This window comes from Lepisosteus platostomus, chromosome 14, assembly GCF_059453375.1.
Source record: "Lepisosteus platostomus isolate fLepPlt1 chromosome 14, fLepPlt1.hap1, whole genome shotgun sequence".
NCBI lineage: Eukaryota > Metazoa > Chordata > Actinopteri > Semionotiformes > Lepisosteidae > Lepisosteus > Lepisosteus platostomus.
Genome location: NC_142624.1, coordinates 29,107,021 through 29,129,206, shown reverse-complemented (window position 1 = coordinate 29,129,206; position 22,186 = coordinate 29,107,021). Strand labels below are relative to the sequence as shown.

The following is a 22,186-nucleotide window of genomic DNA, read 5'->3' as shown; positions in this document are numbered from 1 at the left end:
CTTACAATGAAGACTTCTATTTGGAAGCACAGGACCTGAGCGAGCTGGTCCACAAGATGAAACTTATCATATAGAAAGTTTTGTTAAAGGGTCAGGTTTCAGTTTTTTTTCTTTCAGATTCTGTTTCATGTATGGATCTTTGTTTTCTTTATTAATGATTGAGTAATCTGATGTCAGTGCCAAGAAAAAGGCCTTTAGCACAGAGATAGGTCATAATGTCCTTAAGCACTTTCTGAGGTTATATGTTATGTAGCCTAAAATAAATGTTTCTAGAGTAGCTCTCTGATACTCCGCCAACTATTTTTTATAGCAGATGGAAGGCAAAACAAAAGATAAAGGATTGTTGGATGTTTCTGTTTTACATCTCTCTGCAGGCATTCATTATATATGGGGAGTTTACTTGGTTACCTGTATCTGAATAATGAAAATATCAACGGTTCCGCATTGATCTGAGTAATGCAGGCACACGCTTACTGGATATACGGGGCTTGTGCTGACATAAGTGGGATTAAAATAAAGATCCAGGTGTCTTATTAATATAACAGCTATTGGTGATTTTAGGCCAGCTCAGCATGTATTGATGTGTTCACTTTTAAAGAGCATTTCAGAAATGAAGGGCTAAGATGTATGCCTTAAATTTGTTTTCTTAGACATTTTAATTACATTTTAACAAAACAACCAACAAAATATAAAATCTGCCATTTGTTTTTAAAAACTCATAGAACGTTTATGTGCAATACCTTATGGTAATTGAATTATTTTGAAACAGATGTGCAATCACCAATGTTTTTTCTGTTTTGCCTAAATTAAAACTGCCCATTGCTAATAAACTTGGCATTAACTACGCTCATATGAGCAAGGGAGGGATGCATGCCTCCATCTGAAAAGTTGCCTGGCGGAGATACCTGCCACTTTCCAAACTGTGTGCTCCTCTGTGCCCACAGCAGAATTCACATCAACAGGAGAAGCAATGCAGCTGGCATCAACACTATGACAAGCTGAGACATACTGTAGGCTCCAGACAAGTCACGGGGGCTGTTGGTGTGCATCAACAGCTATCTCCAGCCCACCCAAGCTCTGATGCTGGATCAGCTGTGCACCAGTGCTTGGGGAATCCTGATCACAGATGGTCAATGACAGTGTTCGTCCTGCTCAACCTGCAGTCCAGCCGAACGCCCTTCATGCCTGAGCCACTCGAGGGCTGCCACACCTTTTTTTTCCACATAGTTGCCACCTTGTTCACAACCAGCTTCCCCAAACCCTCTTGCTGTGTGTTTTGGAATTTCCGTGGGCTGTGCCTGCTATGGTAGGAGAAAACTGTTGGCATATGAAAAGCAGAAAATATGAGGTTGAAAATCAATGGGTCAGCTGACTGATTTCTGTAATAAATCAGAATAAAATAAACCCCTCAACCTGAGTAACAGGAAGAGATGTACAATTGCAAAACTACAATAAGAAACCTGCTCAGCTGTGGCTTTTGCTATTTTGTCTTATTTGAAATTACAGCTAAACATACAATTGCCGATACTTTGTAAATGCACAATACCAACCCTTTTGAAACTAACACATTCCTATTTTCTTGTGTTTTGCAGAGTATAACCATACTTAATAATCCCAGCAACTCTTCAGAATAATGGTAAGAGGCCTTTGTTAAGGGAGATGAAGTCTCTCTTTTGTTTTGAATCTCCCCCAAATGCCTTACATTCCTGATTTGTTTGATAACAAAACATTTAACTACAGAAATAGCCATCTGAGACTCTGCCTCCTACGAATGGTAGAGTCGTAGTGTCAGTACCAACATGAAAATATAGTAAGCAGAAATGAGTGTTGCTGAAAATATTCCAAACAAGAAGGTGCTGACACAGAGAGAGATGACTGATGTAATTCTGGAAAAAGTTTGGAATGAAAATATAGATACTCGTTTTTACATTTTTATAGATTCTCCAGATACTTGTCTGGAGCCTATGTCTTAACGTTTTTGGAAAGCAAACTTGATTATTTCTGTTCTTATCTCGGTAGCTAGGCTTGGCTGGTCAACACTAGGATAGGAGACTTCTATTGAAAACCAGGTTGCTACTGTAACCCTTCATCTGGACTAGTAGGTGGTGCTCTTTCCTCTGCACCACAATTTCCAAACCAGCACACCAGGATGCAGAGGGGAAACACTGTAATAATTAATTAATAATTCCTTACATTTATATAGCACTTTCTGGACACTCCACTCAAAATGCTTTACAGGTAATGAAGACTCTCCTTCACCACCACCATTGTGTAGCCCCACCTGGATGATGCTAAGGCAGCCATAGTGTGCCTTTATGCTCACCACAGATCAGCTATCAGTGAGGAGGAAAACAGAGTAATCTAGCCAATTCATAGATGGGGATTATTAGGAGGCCATGATGGGTAAAGGCCAGGGGGAAATTTGGCCAGGTCACCGGGGTAACACCCCTACTTTTTTTAAAAAAATGCACTGGGATTTTTAAGGAGCGCAGAGAGTCAGGACCTTGGTTTTATGTCTCATCCAAAGTTCTGCACCTTTTTAACAATATAGTTTCCCCATCAAGCTATATTGGGACATTAGAATCCTCACAGACAGCAGGATTAGCGACTCATACTGGTCTACTGGTCCCATTAACACCTCTTCCAGTAGCAACCTTAGCTTTCTCATCCCGGAACAGGCCAGGCTCACACCTTGTTAGCTTCAGTGGATTGCCAGTTGTGAGTTGCAAGGTGATATAGCTGCTGGCTATACAGTATATGCTGTAGGAGGTGTTGCCCTTTGGATGAAACATTTAAACAAAGCCCTAACTACCTTCCTTAGTCAATAATGATCATGTGGGACTTTTATGTAAGAGTATGGATGTTAATCGGTGTGTCCTGCCAAAATTCCACTCTGGGCTTGCACAGTCTTGACAGTAAAGTTCCACCATAATTCAATTGGTGAATCAGTTTCTCACATCTGTACCTGATCTGCTTTGTAGTGTCCCTGCTTGTTCATTATGGCTGCTGCGTATCACACAAGTGGGTTCTGCACTTCAGTGAGTTCCCTTCTATAGATAAATCACTACAGTATCCTTTGGGATGAAAAGTATTGTCCATACGCATAGTATTCCTATTAGGAATTGCTTCATACAAGACAATTAAGTTGCACATTGTGCAGATGGTCTGCAACTGATTATTGTATTAGAGAGCGCTGGATAGTGTTATTTTTTGGGGGGGATACCTTTACATAGAATAGTCAAGGATAGCCCTCACATCCTCAATGGGGTTTGGGTCTATCAAATGTCCAAGCAAAGTGCAGAGGGCACCACAATATTGTAAGGGTAATGTGTGAATAAACAGGTGTTCTTTCCAAACGGGGTTGTCTCTTCACTTGCGTCTGATTTCCATACAAAGCATCTTCTTCCTTGCTGGAATTCCGTAGGTCAGCACCCTTTAACTCATCACTCACGAGCGGCAGCTGCAGCGTCTTTGCTTGTAGCCCCGAAAAGGATCTGTATAAACACTGCTGCCTCACTTGGGTGTATACCCAATAAGTGTGTGGCTTTGATGGTGAGCGCTGATGCAAGGCCATACCATACTGACACTGTGATTTTAAAACGTCCAGCAAACCCCCCCCCCCCCAGCCATCTAGAAAGGTAACAGGGCTAAGGGTGAAATCTGAGGCCTAAACTATGGTTGAAAAATCACAAGCTCTGTAGACACCATCTGTGGTTGTCAAACACATCCGGTCCTCTGTACATCTTCTTCTGTTAGCAGTTGGTGGTCTTTTCGGTTTCTAGCCATTTAAGCAATGTTTGTTGACTCGCCCCTACTCTCCAGGGAACGTTTCTCCCAGACCCTTCGTCTTTAGGCCATGCCGGTTCCCAAGAAATGCGACAATTAGTGTCTGTTTTTCAAATGCCTGGTAACTGAAAAGAAAACATAAGTATCTAAAAATACTTCAGTCAGGGAGAAAAAACAACAACTAGTGCAGTCACAAAGTAGGGAAAATGGACCATATCCACAACAATGGACAATATTTGTATTAGAACTTTAAATTACAATGCATTTAAAAATCCCTCAAGGAAAGAATTTTATAAACAGGCAGGATTACTTTAGAAAGTTGAAGTTTTCTCCCGTCCTCTTGATGTCGCTATACAAACTATTTTATACCGATGTACAGCAATAAAAACGCATGTACTATATTTAAGAATAACTTTGCAATTGTACGGTGTCTGACGATGATCGAGTTTATAGTCTTTATTTGGAGATTCAAAATGTAATGATGTTGATAAGAAATACCACCCCACATAAAATATATAAACGTTCTGTAAACAACATGGCAATCCATATAAAATTATCTAATAAAAAACTGATGTTAATGATCTCTTTATCAAAGCTTCCCATTACACACCACGACAGACGAAAACTAGATGAAAAAATCCTCAGAGCACATCGAGCACCGAAAACTACACCGGCCTTTTGATTCTTTAAGGTTGTATTTTAAAAGTGAAAGTAAGAAAAAAACTGTTTTAAAAAATGTCAAAAGCTCTGTAACAGTGATTTATATGGTAAAAGAAAAACAAAAATTGACATCAATGAAAGATTATCATACAACTTCCCGAATTATTAAGTAAAAAAATGACTCAACACTAAACAGCGACCAAAGTTTAAAAAATGTTTATGCACTTTAAATTATTAATATCGCACAGCTGTGTTAAATCCCGCAGATCAGTGTAGTTCAAGGCCCTCTTGGATCTTTTTAAACCACTCATTTCAGATAACACCGCTGTGTGTGTTTGTTTGGTCTGGTTTTAACATCACGTCTTTGCTGTTTTTATCGAATTAAATCACGACACACCGCCTCCATCGTGCCTAGTTGACCCATATTTGCATTAAAAAATAAACTGAGCCAATGACGGTGATGACTGGGAGGCGCTGAGAGCGTTGCTGGTTGACTACAAAGTTATCGGAAAAGAAACTCCATGCTCCTGAGATATTTCAATAAGCATCCCCGTCTCCTTTAGCTTTATCCCCCTGATACCGCATGCAAAGCGAGAAAGCACCATGGCGATAAAGTAGGACTGGATTGCCTGGTTACGGAAAGTGTGTAGCTCTGTTTGTGCGCTCCCTTCCCCATGACCTCATGGTACTAGCTTGTGAGGGAGGAGCTCAAGGATCCAGGATCCTTCTGGGGATTCATATGGAGATAAGCGTAAAGAAACTTTTCAGCCGGGCGATACATGGTTTTTAGCAGGTAATTTTCTCCCCCTGAAACATTTCCATAATGCAAAAACGACGGCGTTAAAGTGGACTTTGCGCTTTCTAGTTACACGTCTGTGCTGATAGTCGGCTGTTTAATTTCTACGGGATCAAAAAAAAAGTTGAGGATTAGATCGGCGCACTTTGCGAGCTCTCAGAAGGTGAGGAATGTGTTGAAACATGTCTCGGAGCAAAAATGGGTTAGCTATTTTTACGGCGATTTTAGGGATCAACAAAGGTTAACATTCTTAAAAATTAACTCGGGATCGACACTGTGATGACTAAGGGTAACGATGAGAATAAAGCAGGTTTTCTCTTAACATCTTCAGTCTTAAATGTTTTATTGTAGTTGCGGAAACTCAAGACAAGTTTTTTTGCGGTGGTATTGAGTTTTGAATTCATCCCTGAACGTGGCGGGCATTTGCTGTTGGTTAATCTATCAAATGTTTGTGTTGCATTGCACAATTAATTATTAGCACTTTCAGAATTATTTTATTTTAAAAATGCTTAGCTTACCATGTGTTTCAGTAGTGGTAACAGTGCATGAAGATCCTTTGGTAAATATGAAGAGGATGAGGCTTAAGTTAAATACGTTTGCTGTTGCGCCAAATTCTTTGACCTGGTTTTTGACGTTAGTTACTCCGTTAATCTCGGCATGTGGCATCCAGGCCAAGACACACCGGTAGTAATACCAGGGCAGTCTACCCACTAGCGATACTATACTACAAAGCACAGCGCACGGGAGAGAAGGACATCAATATAGAAATCTTAACTCTACGTGGAAATACCTTTAACATTGGAAAACTAATCCGTTATTCTGCATGCGTTTAGGATATAAATAGTACGTTGTTATTAGTGTATGAAACCTTTTAAAAACTTGCAGAAATGTGTGCAGGCATTCATTGTCTTTCAGTAGCAAAACGCAGATAGTGTGAAAATTATTTTTTACAGAAGGGAGGACAGTGCTGTACAGTGCACACTGGACAGTACCATGAAAGCGACACATTGCAGGGAAGAAATGTTCGCTCTGTCAGCAAGGTTTGGAGTTTGCGCTTGTGGTTGAGGGCTGGGAGTCAGCTTTTTTGGATTAGACAGGATAGAAGCTGGAACTTGTTGGTAGCACAGGAAACGCCCTATGAAAAGGTTTTGTTTGATGTGTCATTTATTGTGTTAGTGTGAACTGAACATTTTTATAACACGAGGTAGACAGCAGGGAGTCGTGTTTACTCTTGGCAATGTATTGAAATCGTTACCCCCAGGACCAATGCTTGGAGAGGTGTTAGAGCAGGAATCAGACGGTTAGGATTGTGATACAGTCTACAGCTGGGAGTACTAGTTGATTTTGACAGTGTGTTTGTGAAGTATTCCCAACTGTACTCCTACAAATGGGTTCTGGAGGGAGGCCTGTTGGTCATCCAGGTGGTTTTTAAAAAAGCTGTTTGTAAGACTTTCTACAGAAGCTTTCCCTGCTGGGATGTCAGGTTTCATTTTGATCATCAGGCGGTATGAAATCAAGGGTGAAGTCAATTTTTTCATCTTTTCACTGAAGTGTGGGAGTGCATGCTGTGTAGCAGGCTTTTTAAATCCCCATTTCCCCTCTTAAAAATGTGGTACTAAATGGGTACGATATGTCAGTAACCTAATTAAAAGAGTTGTTAAACTACAAAACATGGCCAAAAGGCAGCTGGTGTTATGTGTTATTAACAGACCAGGAACAGATCTGTTAGTTTAACAGAATTTTACATTGGTTGGAATGGCCACGATTTTTGAAAATTCATATACTGAAGTAAAAATGTTATGTATTAAAAAAAAACATGTAACTGGTATTAAAATCTGAAATGAAAGTTTGGTGGGGGCGATGTGTAAAAAAAAAAACGTTTTTCGCAGAAGGCCCATTCACGGTTTCTCCAGGATATGAACTACATGGGTCCCAAGCCAGTTAATTTACATAAATGATTTTGAGAACACAAGAAAGACCGGCTTTGTCATTAAAGGGATTAAATGCTTGTGAAATGTAAATTGTTTGCTGCATGTTTTCTTCTCTGACAATGGAGACCCGCTAATGGCGCTAGAGCTATTTTGCAAGGTTCATTGTGGAGAAAAGGACTGGCCTTCACAGCCCAGTGACAGCTCCAGTCCTCTTTACATGACACGTCCCTTCTTTGTTGAACCACGTTTTTTTTTTAACGCCGCATACCCTTACACAATTTTCTATTATTATAATGTAGCGATGCTCAAGGGGACTAGCTGGAGCATTATTCATCCCTGGTCAGACCTCTCTTCAGTTTTTCCATGTAATTTTGCAGGCTTTTGAAGATGTAATTTTAAGTGGGCTTTGGCTGGTCTCAGTCCGATGTTCTCATGCTCTGGACAGAGTGCAACAAATCCTAATGCCCTTGAATGTGAACCACAAGACGAAAAATTAAAATATTTTTGGTCTGGCTGTTCTTTCCTGGTCGCTTGCATCCAGTACTTAACACTTACCACACTCGTCCGAGCTTCAGTCTCTTTTGTTGTAAGAGTGGGTGGTAGGTTTTATTGCTTGTTTTGTTGTAGTCTGCCTTGGGTTCCCTATTATGTAGTAGGAAGTTTTTCATATTCTGAGTTTTAAAACCATCTGCAATTTATTGTTTTCATCCCTCTTTTCTCCCGCTACCTGTCCTGCTTCTCAACGTTTTTGCATTTTTCTCACCCTGATGGAACTAGATTGTTTTTTTTCCCTCCTGCTGACTTTCCTTTTCCCTCGAGTCAAGAGTATTTGGCGTCTTGAGTCAAGATTTTAATTCCTGTGCTCTCAGGCCAGTTGGCAGCGGACAGGTGTTTGTCTTAAAGACAGAGGAGGACAAGACGGTAAAGTAGCTGGACAGTACGGCTCTTGTGGCCTGCTGTTAGCCTAGTCTGAATCCTAGGTGGATTCATCTGCTTTTGTTGTAGCTTCCTGAACTCCTTGTGATCAGTCACCGTTAACATACATCCAACATTGCAAATCTTCTGAAAAAATATGCCTTTACGACATGGTTTGGTGTGTTGTACTCATGTTGCAGTGTTCCTCCTTTCTCACCTTGCCAGAGTATTAAAATAGTTTTTGGCACTGTGATTAAAGTAACAACTTCATAATTTGCACCAAAGTTTATAAAGGTGTAAAAGTGGGCTCATTGATTTCCTTTTGAAATTCACTCAATAAGAGCAACAGAATCTGTGGCATTTGATGCATGCTCCCTGTTTTAAAAAAATAAATTGTGTAGCCTTTCTGTATGCAATAGCCTGTTATGCTATGGCCTATTTTAACATCTTCATGCCATTGAAGTGTTGTTTTTAACCTGAATGGCATTATTTTGAAATGAAAGCTGATAATAAGTTTTAACTTGAGATTACAAGCTTGTCTCTTTTGACACAGAATGACCTATGTACTTTTCACACAGTCTTCCCTGATATGCAGTAATGTCCATTCCACTGCACTCTGCTGGAATATGCTTGGAATTACCAGTTGATCTCTTTTAGAGCCTTCGCGCAAATCGTTTTAGTTTCATGATAACACAAGCTGCTTGTTCTTAATGGTTATTGTGAGATTTTCTGTTTTGTGTTTGTATTATTCAAAAAAGGTTTTTTAGAATGATTCAGAAACCTCACTGCATAGCCCAGAAATATTATTGTTTGTGATAAAATATTTTACATTCATCCTCTGGGTGAGAGAATGTTTTGATTGCAATTAGGTGCTTCATTGTTTCCCTTGGTAGCTGTGTAATAGGATTTCTTGCACTTTACAAAAGGATAATATTTTAAGCACTGTCTACACCAGTAATTTCAGTTTGTTTTGTGTTTCTGTGCTCTGCATTTCTGTGTATTTCAATTGTTTCTGACAGAGACTGTCTGTTAGTAATTTAATATTATTTAACACTGGTGTCCACACAGTATGACACACTGTGTAATTACATTAGATTCTCAGACTTACCCTAGTTTTAGGAGCTGGGCTGTGTCCAAATATGTTTATTATCATGTTGTGCTGATTGCCCTCAGGAAATTGCTGGATAAAACAGCAAGTCATATTGATTTGGTTTACTCTTCTTTTGTTTTTCTAGTTTTTCTTCAGATCTCATTTGCTTGGAAGTTGTACGTTTTGTTTCTGGGCTTTAAAGTTCTTTGAACAGCAAAATGTTGGGTAGAGAGAGAGACTGCCAGGGTGTTGTTCCACACACCTTGTGAGAACTGTCTCAGTTCAAGTGCGTTTTGTCAATGCAAAAAATCATTTTGTACATCGTGCTATGCATGTGTTGTGTAAATTGATTCTGGGATAGTGCCCAACCAACTAGGAAAATGCCATAGAATTGTAATTAACAGTTATGCTGTTCATTACAAAATATACCTTAATTTAAAAATATGCAGCAATGAAAAAATCAAAAGTCACCATGGTGTTTTATATGATGAACATAGCAGCATGTCTGTGGTTTATTATCCAGCCTTTTTAACTGGTTATACGTTCCTCCGGTGAACAGGGAAAAGAACTGTCTACCTTAGCACTGGCCACACCAAAATGTTATCTTCCTATGCGTGAAGCAGAACCTAGGCCTTCTAAGTTATGATTAAAGACATCAAATAACCTAAACCGCATTCATGAGGAGAAAGCATCTACTTTTAAACTTTGCTCATTAATGTTTAATCTTATTCAGATAATAGGATGTTCAGGATCTGTTCCAAAAGTTGTGCATAACACTAGCACAAAAGTCACAGATATGTACGTCAGCAGGTGTTATGTACACATTAGTTTTGCTTTCAAGGTTAATGGTACCTTGTGGCCCAATGGCTTACGCTATGTACTTTGCTCGAGCCATACATACAATCTGATCTTAATTGACAATTTCTTATACCATTAAAAAATAATGAAAACCAGCTGCAAGTACTTCTGGAAATAATTCTGAGTTCAAAGCAGTATTGCTCATATCTATGTCCAGGTTTGGGAAAACAAAAGAAATGCCTCTGCTTCCAGTCGGAGGCGAGGCAGTGCTTCAGTGAACCAGGTTTCTAAGAGTTATCTGAATCAACTCAAAAGAGTCACACTTACGTGACTGTAGTCCAAATGCCGATTTGGAAATAAAGGAAACCTGATAGACAAGGTAAATATAACTCCAGGAAACTAAATACTGAATGTGCTAAGGAACAGGTAAAGGTTTATTCCGTGCTGAAAGGAAAAGAGACAACTTTTTAGCTGTGGAGTCTTCCTCACACCTAAACCTTTACCTGTTCCTGTGCAGCCTACCCATGCTGACACAGCTACCTACGGTACATGAACTTCTGTATGTGTACAGACAGGAATTCAAACCTGAATGACCTTTCCATTTTTTCCCCTACCTAGATAATACTGCTTTTGTTGTTGAATGTTTAGGATAAGGAGTATCTTTGGGATATACTGTATTTTGGTTACTTATATCCATTGATTTATATACAGTAAATTCTCTTACTGTACTTTTTGCAGAAAGAAAGAAATATATGGTACACATGCTGCCCAATTTTTTTTCAAGGTTCAGTATATGTTTTTAAAATGTGGCCTACGGTGAGCAAGCTGGTAATTGTAGCTTGAAGAGGCACTATATAGTTCATAACCCTCAGTACCTTAGTAAATTAGTGGCATTGCAGGATAAACTTTGCCTCTGTCTAATATATTGTAGTGCTCAGATGTATTAATTTACATTAAAAGAATCCTAAAATATTAAAAACATGAGTTTTTATGCAGACAGCCTGGTCCTTTCTTCAGTTAAATGCTGTCATATTGAGTTGAGTCTCTGATTGGATTCAAGCAGATTTGTTTTATAGCATTTTCAGTGACAGCATTTTCAAACATTCTTGAGGAAGATGTGTGAAGCTGTGTGAAAAGTTCAGTTTTGTATTGTGTTGTTCACCATGGCTGTTTTAAACATTCCGGCTGAAATTTCACACGAATTATCATCCTTGTCTTAGGGGTTTGCTTCTTACGACATACTTTCCACCCCTTTAGGGCTAACGGTGTCACTGCTGTAAGTAGTAAAGATTATTCTGTGAACATGTCTAAACTCTTGTACCTGCTTTAGGGACTTTTACAGGAAATGGTGCATAATTCATTTCCCTCAGATTATTTCTGATAATTTATCTGAAAAACTATTTTTCTACCTGCTGAATCCCGGGAAGGGTTTGCTGAGGTTCTTGTAAGAAACAGCCCAATGCGGGGAGGAGTCACAGGTCTTTTAAGCACATTTAGAAACATTTTGGGTAATCTTAGGATCACGAATTTGAAAATTGGTGGTTTTGAGTTATCTGCCAAGGTGAAAGTGTGTTCCATAATAATAGTACTCCAAGAGTATTATTGCATGGAAAGTGACTGATGGTAGGGAATTATACTGCAAGCAATGCGTGAACCATTTCTACAGAAACTAAGGTAGATGACCCCATTCTGTCGTTGCCTTTGTGATGAATGGTCTGCGTGTTGAAATACAGATAGATTGATAGCTGGTGTTTGTATTTAATAATTTATTTTAAAAATGAAAAAGACTGTACATTTTGGAAATGAATGGTCCTAATACATATTGATTGCAGCAATGGGCACGATTTGAAGCGAATTAGACCATCATCTATGAGAGACCCCAGGAGTTCCCAAAAGATTTAGGATCAAATTTTTCAGAATTTCATTTGGTGGTGGTGGTGGTGGGAGGGGGGGGGGGGTTCTGTGTGGTATAGAGAAAGGATTCTTCTGGAAAGAAAAACCCAATTTGATCAAAGAGGCTGCAATTTATGATCATGGAACCATGTCCATTACTGTGCTCTGGAGTTTGTCTTTTCAGCCCACTTGAGACCATGAATTGAAGAGAAGACAAAATTAGGAGGGAGACTGCCATTAACGAGACAGACCTTGGGAGAACAAAACACTTAGTTTTGTAAAAGCTGGACAGTTTTAGTATTAAAAACAATGAGATAAATCTTCCCCAAATTTGATGAATATGAAGGTGTTCATACCTTTTTAAAAGCAAAGAGAATATTTTAGATATCATTGTTATTTTTAATTTTGGATTTTTAAATTTAGTAAATTAAATTTAGCTTGCTTTTGAATCTGTGGCTGCAGTAGATAAGCTTTTTTTTTCTTGTCACAGTATAGACAGTGTTGTCTTTAAAGTGACGAATGTCACTCTACCCTTGCTCCAGGCTGGAAACTTTTTCTTAAATTAGAAAGAAAATCTTTTTGCTTTTAATGCTGTGTTGTTCAGTGCTGTATCATGGTATCTCGAAGATGCAATGGTTTTGAAGAAGTTGGCTCTGAAAAGAAAATAGTGCAAATATCGTTGTTTTCTAAGGGATTTAAAAACATTTCGACTACTTCAATGTCATCAGCATACCAAATACATGTACAGAATACTGTGAAAGGAATGAAACAAACTTGAAAAAGAATACGTCTTGCACTTGGTGAAGAGAGACTGAAAACATTATTCTCTATCACATATGCAGTTTGAATTTAAGTGAGATAAAAATAAATCCTAGCAGTTGGGTGCAGAGGATTGGTTTCAAGTCATATTGACAGATAGTGTACATCATTACACCATTGCCAAGAAGAACAATCCATCTATTTTTACCAATATTTAGGTAACTCTTGCACATTTTGATTCCCTCCTGTTCTTTGGAGCCCTTTTCTTCATAATATTAAGCTGCGGCAGTAACCTCAGACTAGCCGAAAGAACAAAAGCAAATATATTAAGGAGACTGTGTGCTGCCCTAGTGTCTTTGCCAAACCATTAATTATAGGCTGCTGAATATACTGTACTTTATTCTTTCAGTTCAGGGCAGTACATTAAGAAATTAAAAGGCCCTGTAGGCAGATTACACACTTTAGGTGTATAAAAATGTATCACTGTGATGTATGAACATTAAGGAACACATGGGATTTGTTTTTCCTTTAGACAAGAAACTTCTATTGGGGCTAAGTGCATATAAAGAAATCAGGCTTGCTCATTGAGAAGAGAAAAGGGAATTTTGAATGGAGTCACCTTAAGAGTTTCTGCATTTCACTTACACTCTGTGGGTCTAGGAAAGGAAAGGTCCTGTTATTGATGTATTTTTTACTGTTGCTATACACTAGTTGGTGACTGACTTTTTAGGATTTGTTACATAATTTGAGTTGCCCGATTATGACCTGTACTGGTTGAAGGAGGAGGGCATATCTTTGCATTAGGACTGTCTATGATTCTGTTTTCACATTGTTCAAATGACATCAGCTAGAGTCTGTTTGAATTAGAATGGCTAAGTATTATATCCGCCCATTTGGAATTGTCTGTTAGGGGGGTTTCCATGTGTATGGAGTGCAGTTTCAGTGCAGTAATAAAGCTATCCATGCCTGCAATTCAAAATAAAATAAAAGCACTGGAGAGTGTTAGAGATAAAGATCACAATTCCCATTCTGGGAATGAGTTTAACAAACCTTTGCTAACCTGCTACTAGAGCACATCCTTAAAATAATACAAGATTAAAAGAAACACGCAGCACATACACACACTCGCATGTTTTCTCACAGTGACTCTATTTCATCAATAGTAGCCAGAAAGAGATCACGACTTCTTAATCTAACTTGTAACTTTAAAATAAATGAGAAATGCTGTTGCATTATTGGAAATTGTTCGAGGAACCAAACCCAGAGGTTTAATGCGTTTTCACAAGTATTTGATAAGGTACTGTTGAATCTCTACAATGTTATGAAGAAACTTGCACCAACCTTCCAAATACGACAACAAAGAAAAAGGATGCTTCATTAATGAGTGGCAAGAATATTATCTGCGAAAAATCTGATTTTGAAATCACAAAACATTTAAGAATAGCTTATTATCACGAGTTTTTGTCCTATTTCACATTAGGATTTTCTTTTACTTTTCAAACTCTGGTGTCAAGTAAGGTTAGACCACATTTATATTTAGCAAGGAATATAATTTAACACTGTCTTCACATAGAATTGTTCTTCTTAAAAGTTTGTTAGTATTAAAATGTTTCCGAAGGCATATTGCGCTCTAAATAGTCTGGCACATTGGCTAATCCTGGCCTGGCGTCCTTGCCAAATTTCCCATTGGCCTTTACCAATCATGGCCTCCTAATAATCCCCATCTATGAATTGGCTTCATCACTCTGTTCTCCTCCCCACTGATAGCTGGTGTGTGGTGAGCATACTGGCGCACAATGGCTGCCGTCGCATCATCCAGATGGGGGCTGCTCATTGTTGGTGGTGGAGGGGAGTCCCCATTACCTGTAAAGCGCTTTGAGTGGAGTGTCCAGAAAAGCGCTATATAAGTGTAAGCAATTATTAATTATAATTATTATTATCGTACCTATAATGGAGCGCAAGCTGGGGTATGAGGAAAGACAAGTTCCTAATGCAAGGAATTGTATGTGGCTAATAAAGTGATCTGATCTTATCTTATAAGACAGCAGTGCATCAGTGGTTAAAATCTACCATTGTCCTCTACCCTAAAATGTGCACGGATCCTCCGAACCTCCCATCTCGGGCTTTGAACCTTCAATGTTACAAGCTCTGCGTTGTTGCCCTCTGCCCTCAGTGACGTGTGCTCAAGCCTGCACGCGCCCTGGAAATAGTGAGGGTTACCGTTTAGCTGAGGAGCCGAGGGAGATTACAACCCTTTCTGTCCACCCGCTGGGCTAGTGAGGGAAGTCAGAAATGGTCATGACCCAGACTCAGGCTTGTGGCATCTCAGGAGTGGAGCTTCTGCTCTGAGCAGGTGCCTTTACCTGTTTAACCACACAGGAGCCTGTTAAAGGTTGGGATTCGCATTACTGGTTTAATTTAGAGTCGGCGCGGTGGTTAGCAGTGCTGCCTCACAGCACCGGAGCTCTGGGTTCGATTCCAGGCGTGTAATCTACGTGGAGTTTGTTTGTTCTCCCCGTCTTCACATGAGTTTTGTCCATCAGTCCAAAGACATGCTGGTAGGTTCATTGGCTTCACTGAAAAGTGACCCTGGTGTGAGTGTGTGTGTTTGGGTCTGCACTGCAATCTAGCTGACAAGAAGGCTTTTTTGCACTGGGAAAGGTGTGCATTGCATCTCTGCAGTGCTTTCAATTTTTATTGCATTCATGTTCTGTAGTACTGCAGTAAAACTGGTTATTAGCAATATGGTCTATGGCTGTATTTTAATGCTTTTGTCAGAAAACATAACTTTTTTGCAATACAATTTTGTCAGTTTGTAGCTCCTCTTTGTAAGCAGAAAAGAACAGAGATTTGTTTCAAGACAAAGAATCACACTTGGTACCTTGTCATAAAAGGATAATTATGTGTTTGTTTCCCCCCTGTTATGATGAAGTAGGTGAATTCATGTTTGTATAGAAATCAAAAGTGTTGTTTCACAGTGGCATTAAGTATAGTACCATATTTTAATTCTTCTACCATTCTTCTAAGTCCACGGATATAAAGTTAAGGGCAGTGCTAGTTTTGAGCTTGTTGCCTTGACAACAGAACAAGACTTAATTCAGAGAAGTTCATGAAAAGACATATCTGTTAACACAAACAATGTAAATAAGTTTTTTCACCTCTAGGCAAGAATGAAGCTGAAGTTTGCCATTTTCCCTTGTATATCCTCTCAGAATGCATAAAGAAGGGTATCTTTTCAGGTGAGCTTAATCTGACTGGTTTAAGCTGGAAGGAATCATGAAAACAATTCCATTTCTGTTCCCTTAAGCTTTTCTTATGAGACAGCTTTATAAATGTCTCTATTACAGTCATGGACCCAAGTCAACTTGTTTATTGTGCAACATGGTGATTTTTTAACAGGAAATGCTTGAGATGTTTTTGCCTTACTTCCCCCTACAACCTGTTAAAGTCAAAGAAAGAAAATTAAATGGGAATAAAAACAAGGACTCCTGTTTTAGTAAATGCTTTGTCTGCAGATTTGTATTGAAGTTCTGCTTTTTTTTAAGTGGAACATTTCGATTCGAAATTTTTTTTTTAACAAAAAGGCGTGCCAATTTCAGTTCTACAGTATCGCCACATTATGGTTATTGGATCTGCTTCCCATGTCTTATTTATACAGCATGTCTTTCCATAACTAAGAGCACTTTAATAGCATCTAGGGACAGAGTCCTGAACTTGCCAGTCCTCAGCTTTCAGATTTTTGAATTGCGAAGTTAATTTTACAGTAGTGTTCTGAAAGAGGACCAAAGATTTTTATTGCAGGAAGATAATATGTATTGACTTCAAACCAGAAAAAGCTTTCTTTAAATGTTTCTTACTGCCTAGATGGAAGGAGCAAGGAAGCTTCATGGCGCCTTTGCTCAGATATTATAATTTGCTGTGTCGAGTCCACATCTCCGCTTAGCAAACCCAAAGACCACAAACTTTTTTTTGGGGGGGGGACTCTGGAAGGGGGTGTTTCCTAGACTGGGCACGAGAGGCTCCTTTTTCCAAGCCCATTTTCCACACATTATCTCAGATGGGAGAGGCCTTGCAAAGTTCAGGCTTCTCTCTTTTGTCCTTTTCATGCTTGTCTCATCACTCTTTGTCTTTGTGTTCACTATGTCATACCCTCTTTACAGGATTTAGACTAGGACACTGTAATTTTAATTATGAATGCATTTGTTAGGAGTAAGTGGTAGGTCAATATATGTATTTTCTCACAATTGCACAAGCTGTTTTTTTTTTACTTTTTTGTTCATTATTAATAGCAGCAATAAAAATGGTAAATGACTAAATGGCTGGGGCTTTATCTTCTTTTTAAAACCTCTCTTCAGAGTTTGTTTTAAAAAATAAAGTTCAGTTCTGTGTACCTGGTGGAGCATCTGCTTTGAAACAACTGCCAGTTGTTTGTTGCTTAGTTGTTGTGGCTAATTTGGGTTAATTTAAGACCACATTAATATTTGTCAAAGAACTCCAAGGCCTTAGGAGAAATGAAAGAATGAACTATCTCCCTGTCAGCACACTTTGTCAGGTTAACCTTATTTTAAGTTAAAAACCGCTCCATTAGCAAGGTGACCTTCAATCTATAATAATTAACAGCAACCAGACAGCAGACAGTTGTGAAAATTTATGTCCCTCAGGCACAATCTGACCTGAAACAAAAAAAATACAGCAACTTCTTTGTGTTCGTTTTGTGCTGTCAGTAATTTCTTGTGCTCAGCAGTGCACTTATCAGTAATTATAACACTGGACTAAGTTTTTCTCCACTTCATGAAGCAAATATTGCTTAAAAGCTCATCTAACCCAATGGTCCATAGGCCTTTGTGTATTTTATTTTCTTTTTTGCTGGAGAATGTGTACTTTTAATTGGCGCTGGCAAACTGTCTGCCCTGTGTGCCCTCCCCTTTGGCGGTTCCTATGACTCTTGTGTTTGAAGGGAGGCTGTACGATACAAGTGAATGGACTGCAGCGCTCCAAGCTTTTCTGCGTAAACCTGAATGTTGAGCGCCTTTTCTATTCAGAATTCGTCTGCAGAGCTGGAGTTGGCTTGATGGGGCTTTTGAGGCTCTCAGTTTTATAAGCAGAGGCCCTTTTTAGGGGGTGAACCTACTCATGGAAGATAATCCCCTCAAAAATATGGAAATATGATGCAAGTGCCCAAAATTCAGGTCGCATTATTTGTAAGATACCATCTGCTGAGTGAAGCTGAAAGTATTCTGGAAAGTTCACTTTCACCGTGCTGTGTTAAGTTGAACACATTTGCGCTTTGTTCCTCAAAGGGCCACAGAATGGTTTAATTAGACCTTACTCTACAGGATCTGATGTCGGGAGCATTTCTGGGACAATACCTGTGGGAGTACAATCTATCATTTCATTTGTTATCATCCCACAAAAGAAGTTTTAATTACTGTTCCAATGATTATATCCCTAGATTCCATTTTCTGTCCCCAAACAACTGGAAAGAATGAAAACAAAGCAGGAAAGTACAGTGTATACCCATAATCCCATGTTTTCATAGTGAAACCAGAATCAATTAAATTTAATCTGATGTAATAAGCGATGAGAGATATATGGACCTGTGGCATCTAGACTTATGTAGCTGAGGAAATAAATACATTGCCAGGAGAGAAGGAGAGAAAAAACAAGATCCTTTACCATGGAGAGAGATTTACGATCTCACTCTTAAACAATAGCAGAGTATGTTTAGTTCTAATTCAGCTGAGTGTTTTTAATGTTGGTCAGGGATCTGCTACCCTCGTTCTTAGAGCACCACTGAGTCATCTGGTTTTCATTCCAGCTGAGCTCCGAATGACTTGATTGGTTCAATCAGTGGCTTACTTAGGAGCAGATCTGCGCTTGTTGACCATTTATGTCTGCTTGTAAAACTGGAAGGACAGTGGCTCTGATTGAGGAAGGTTGCAAAACACCGGTTTAGGTCTAATCACTTCGTCATGTATTTTACTTTCAGAATTTTTGTTTCTGCTTCTAGAGCCGATTTGTTTTAATCAATTCCTTTTCCTGCTGTGGCTCTGTCTGCTCATCTGTTTTCCTGAATGAATCTGTCCCTCTGTCATCACTGTGCCAGAAAATCTGACAATGACTTTTTGTCTGCCTTCAGTCATATGCTTTTACAAACCAGACCAGGCTGAAGTCTTGAATTTAAATAGTGTGAAAAGAGTGCAGCGCACTTTCCAAATTGCTACTACAACAGGATTTTTCTACAACTGCATGTTGTCATTTTTTTTTATCAAGAATTAGAAGAATCAAAGTAGCACTGAGGGTGCCAGTCAAGCGACTTGAAAGCTCTGTGTGAGAACATAAAAACAACAGGAGGCAATTTTGCCTATCTAGCTTGTTTGGTTGCTTTTAGCTGCTTAATCCGAGGAACTAATCGGGTTGTTTTTTGAAAGAAGCAGGTGTATCATCTTTAGCAACATGCCTGGGTAGTTCCCACCACCATTCATGGAGGAAAATGAAAGTACAGTTTATTGGTGATGTTTTCATGCTTATAATAGATAATAAAATGCTGACTTCAGAACTCATAGTATCCTACGTTTTCTTTTTGCAAAACCCAAGTTCGGTTCTCATAGTGATCCTTACCATTTGCATCTGCATTTTCTGCATGTCAAAAGGTTGGATGTTGCACTTTCAGTCATGTCATGAAAGTCTATCTAGATGAAAAATCACTAGTCTTTTTCAGCCCTTTTCTTTTGGGCACACCTGGCTCCTAATAGCTCAAGCCTACCAGTGAAGAATGTGTGGGACGTGATAATTGCTAACATATGCTTCATATTTTGCCATCAAAGTTAGGTTTGTTTAATATGGTGCCAGGGCCATTAGTGGATCGGCTGGAATATATAAATCATCAAAAGCCAGTCTTCTGGGGAACGGATCTTATCGTTTTACGGGTTTTACCAGATCAGTAATGTGAAGAATTTCATTATCTGGTTGTGAAAAAAATAATTTCCTAGGGTCTATGTCTGTATCAATCCTAAACTCACCAGGACTGGAAAGAAATCAAATGAAAGGTGTACTACAGAAATGCCTTTTCTGTTAATACCAGTACAAAATTATAATAATTCCTCACACTTACAGTATATAGTGCTTTTCAGAACACTCCACTTAAAGTGCAATAAAGGTAATGGGGACTGCTACCCACCAGTCCAATGTGTAGCCCCACCCTGGGTTATGCGACGGCTGCCAAAGTGCACCTCAGTACTCTCACCAGACATCAGCTCTCAGTGGGGAGGAGAACAGAGTGATGAAACCAATTCAAAATTGGGGATTATAAGACGGCCAGGAAACATTTGGCCAGGACACTAGGGTAACACCCCTAATCTTTTTGAGAAACCCCTTGGGATTTTTATTGACCGTGACCATTTTAATAACCATGACTAGGGCTGGGCGATATGGCCTATAATTTATATCGCATTATAATTTTAATTTTGGGTGGTAACGATATACATCACAATATAGAATTATTTCTCAGAATTTCAATAGAACATGCTTTAAAAGGAGTGCAAGACGTGGATAGTAAGTTTTTATTACTATTAAGTAAGTTAAGTATTAGGTTATTATGTACTGTTGGTTAGCTACTGTGTTTCTTTAGTGTTTTCTTCATTGCCTTAAAGCATTCTCTCTCAGCGGTTTGGATGGGCACCATGTCCTTACACAGGTACACAGTTATGGCGTGTGTAATGTCCTTCCACTGTTGGCTTTTCTTGTCAAAAGGACAATGACTAATTAATGACTTGGGCAGCAATGTCTGCGTTGTGGCTTTTCTTTTCAGACCGACACTAGAACCACTTGATTGGGAGCGCATTCTCGTACTTTGCTCATACTCGCATACGTGTTTCATCTTTAGGTTGCTAAAAGAGGTTGCGTGTATTACAGCCTCTGGCTAAGATTGTCGCCCGACATAGTTTGCAGATAACCGTTTTCTGCTCGTGGTTGGACTTTTTAAAACTGAACCATTTCCAAACAACCGATGAAACACCCTTCTTTTCAACAATTTCGACGCTTGTTCCCCTCTCGCCAACCCTGCCTTTCTCCTTTTCTCCGCGTATTTGTGTTTGCAGACGGGCACACCAAACACGTGCGTTTGTTTACACAGAAAAGGGGAGAGGCCGCAATGACCTCAGATGCGTCATAAACTGGACGTTTGAACCACCGAAGAGCAATAATTCTGAACCTATCAGATTTCCAAATATCACCAAGATGAACAATTTCGGAAATTATATAATTGGAGCTAAAATACGTCAGAATTTTAAACTATGATGGGTCAATAGTAAAAATTTCCCAACCCCGATTTGTGCCAGTGTTGGCGGTGTGATCTATGTAAACATCAAAATCCATTCTCTACCGGTTTAAACAGTATAGCCAAATCAATATTGTGGCACATATTTCTACCAGTATACCGTCTGTACCAGTTATACTGCCCACCGCTAACCATGACCATTTTTTACTGAGAGTCAAGACCTCGGTATTACACCTTTTTTACAGTATAGTGTCCCCATCACTATACTGGGGCATTAGGACCCACACAGACTGCAGGGTGAGCTTCCCCCTACTAGTCCCACTAACACTTCTTTTAGCAGTTGTGAGTTGCAGGGTGATAGAGCTGCTGGATCCAAGATTTTTCATGACCTGCCTAGACAAACAGTGCAAAAAGTCGTTTTTGAATATAAAGCTGCATAAAATGCTTTTAGCTGTTCAGGCAACTGCCTGCAGGTACAGCAGATGTCAAAATGGCCTGATTCACTCCCAAGCTCTATAGTATTTCTGTGTGCACCTAGCTGAGTCTTATCTCCTGTGTGAATATGAATACTGTTTTATTACCATTCTGTCAGGATTAGCAGGTTGCTAAACTGTGGTCATGGCAGAGGGTGTTGCTGTATGACTGAAATGGTTTATCTGATGAAGGTTGGAGCTTGAATGCGGTTGCTCCCAGAATCCCACTGCGTCTGTTTTATCTGCGAACATCCTTTGTAACTTATGTTGTGGGGAATTACTGCACAGCATATGGAGCTTTTATATGCATGTCAGCAAAACATTGACTGATGAGAAAATTACAAGACGCAGAGAATATTTCTTAGGTCGGAGTCTTAAAAGTTGAGGATGTGGTCTGTTCAAAGCAGAACTAATTTTTTTGGTCCTTTTTTTTGTCATAGCCACCTGGAACTGAATTTTTTTTGTTAATATTGCGCAGTTATGAGAAGGACGGCTAATTATTACCAGAAAAGTACCGGCAGAGGAATAGAAACGGAAACAATTGAAGAGATGGAATTGAAAGATTAAATGTAGGACTTGAATGAACGGGAAGGACGTGAAACTTATTTGTTCTGTTTGTTGGATGTGCTTGGATTTTATGGCGTGCAGCGCTAGCAATTCAGTGAGCGAGCCTAACTTTTTGGCAGTGTATTTTTGCTTCTTTCCTGGCAGTGATCTGTGTCCCAGGACAGGAAGATAAAATGGATTGGGGGTGTATTTTACTGGTGAATCACTACTGCCATAATGCCCTGGAATCCTGCCAGCATC

The 22,186-nt window shown here is 39.3% G+C and overlaps 1 protein-coding gene across 4 annotated transcripts in view; it reads left to right on the top strand.

Moving 5' to 3' along the window:
* The first annotated feature begins 1,617 nt into the window (after window positions 1-1,617).
* tanc1a (tetratricopeptide repeat, ankyrin repeat and coiled-coil containing 1a) overlaps window positions 1,618-22,186 on the top strand; it is a 143,064-nt gene continuing 122,495 nt past the window's right edge. For 2 of the 4 annotated variants that reach the window (XM_088605509.1, XM_088605508.1), the window contains exon 1: window positions 1,618-1,636. In XM_088605509.1, coding sequence (XP_088461635.1) covers window positions 1,634-1,636 — 3 coding nt within the window. In that variant the 5' untranslated portion in view covers window positions 1,618-1,633. Of the gene's footprint in view, window positions 1,637-4,993; window positions 5,406-22,186 lie in introns of those variants that run through there. The other 2 variants (XM_088605511.1, XM_088605510.1) reach the window with 2 other exon arrangements.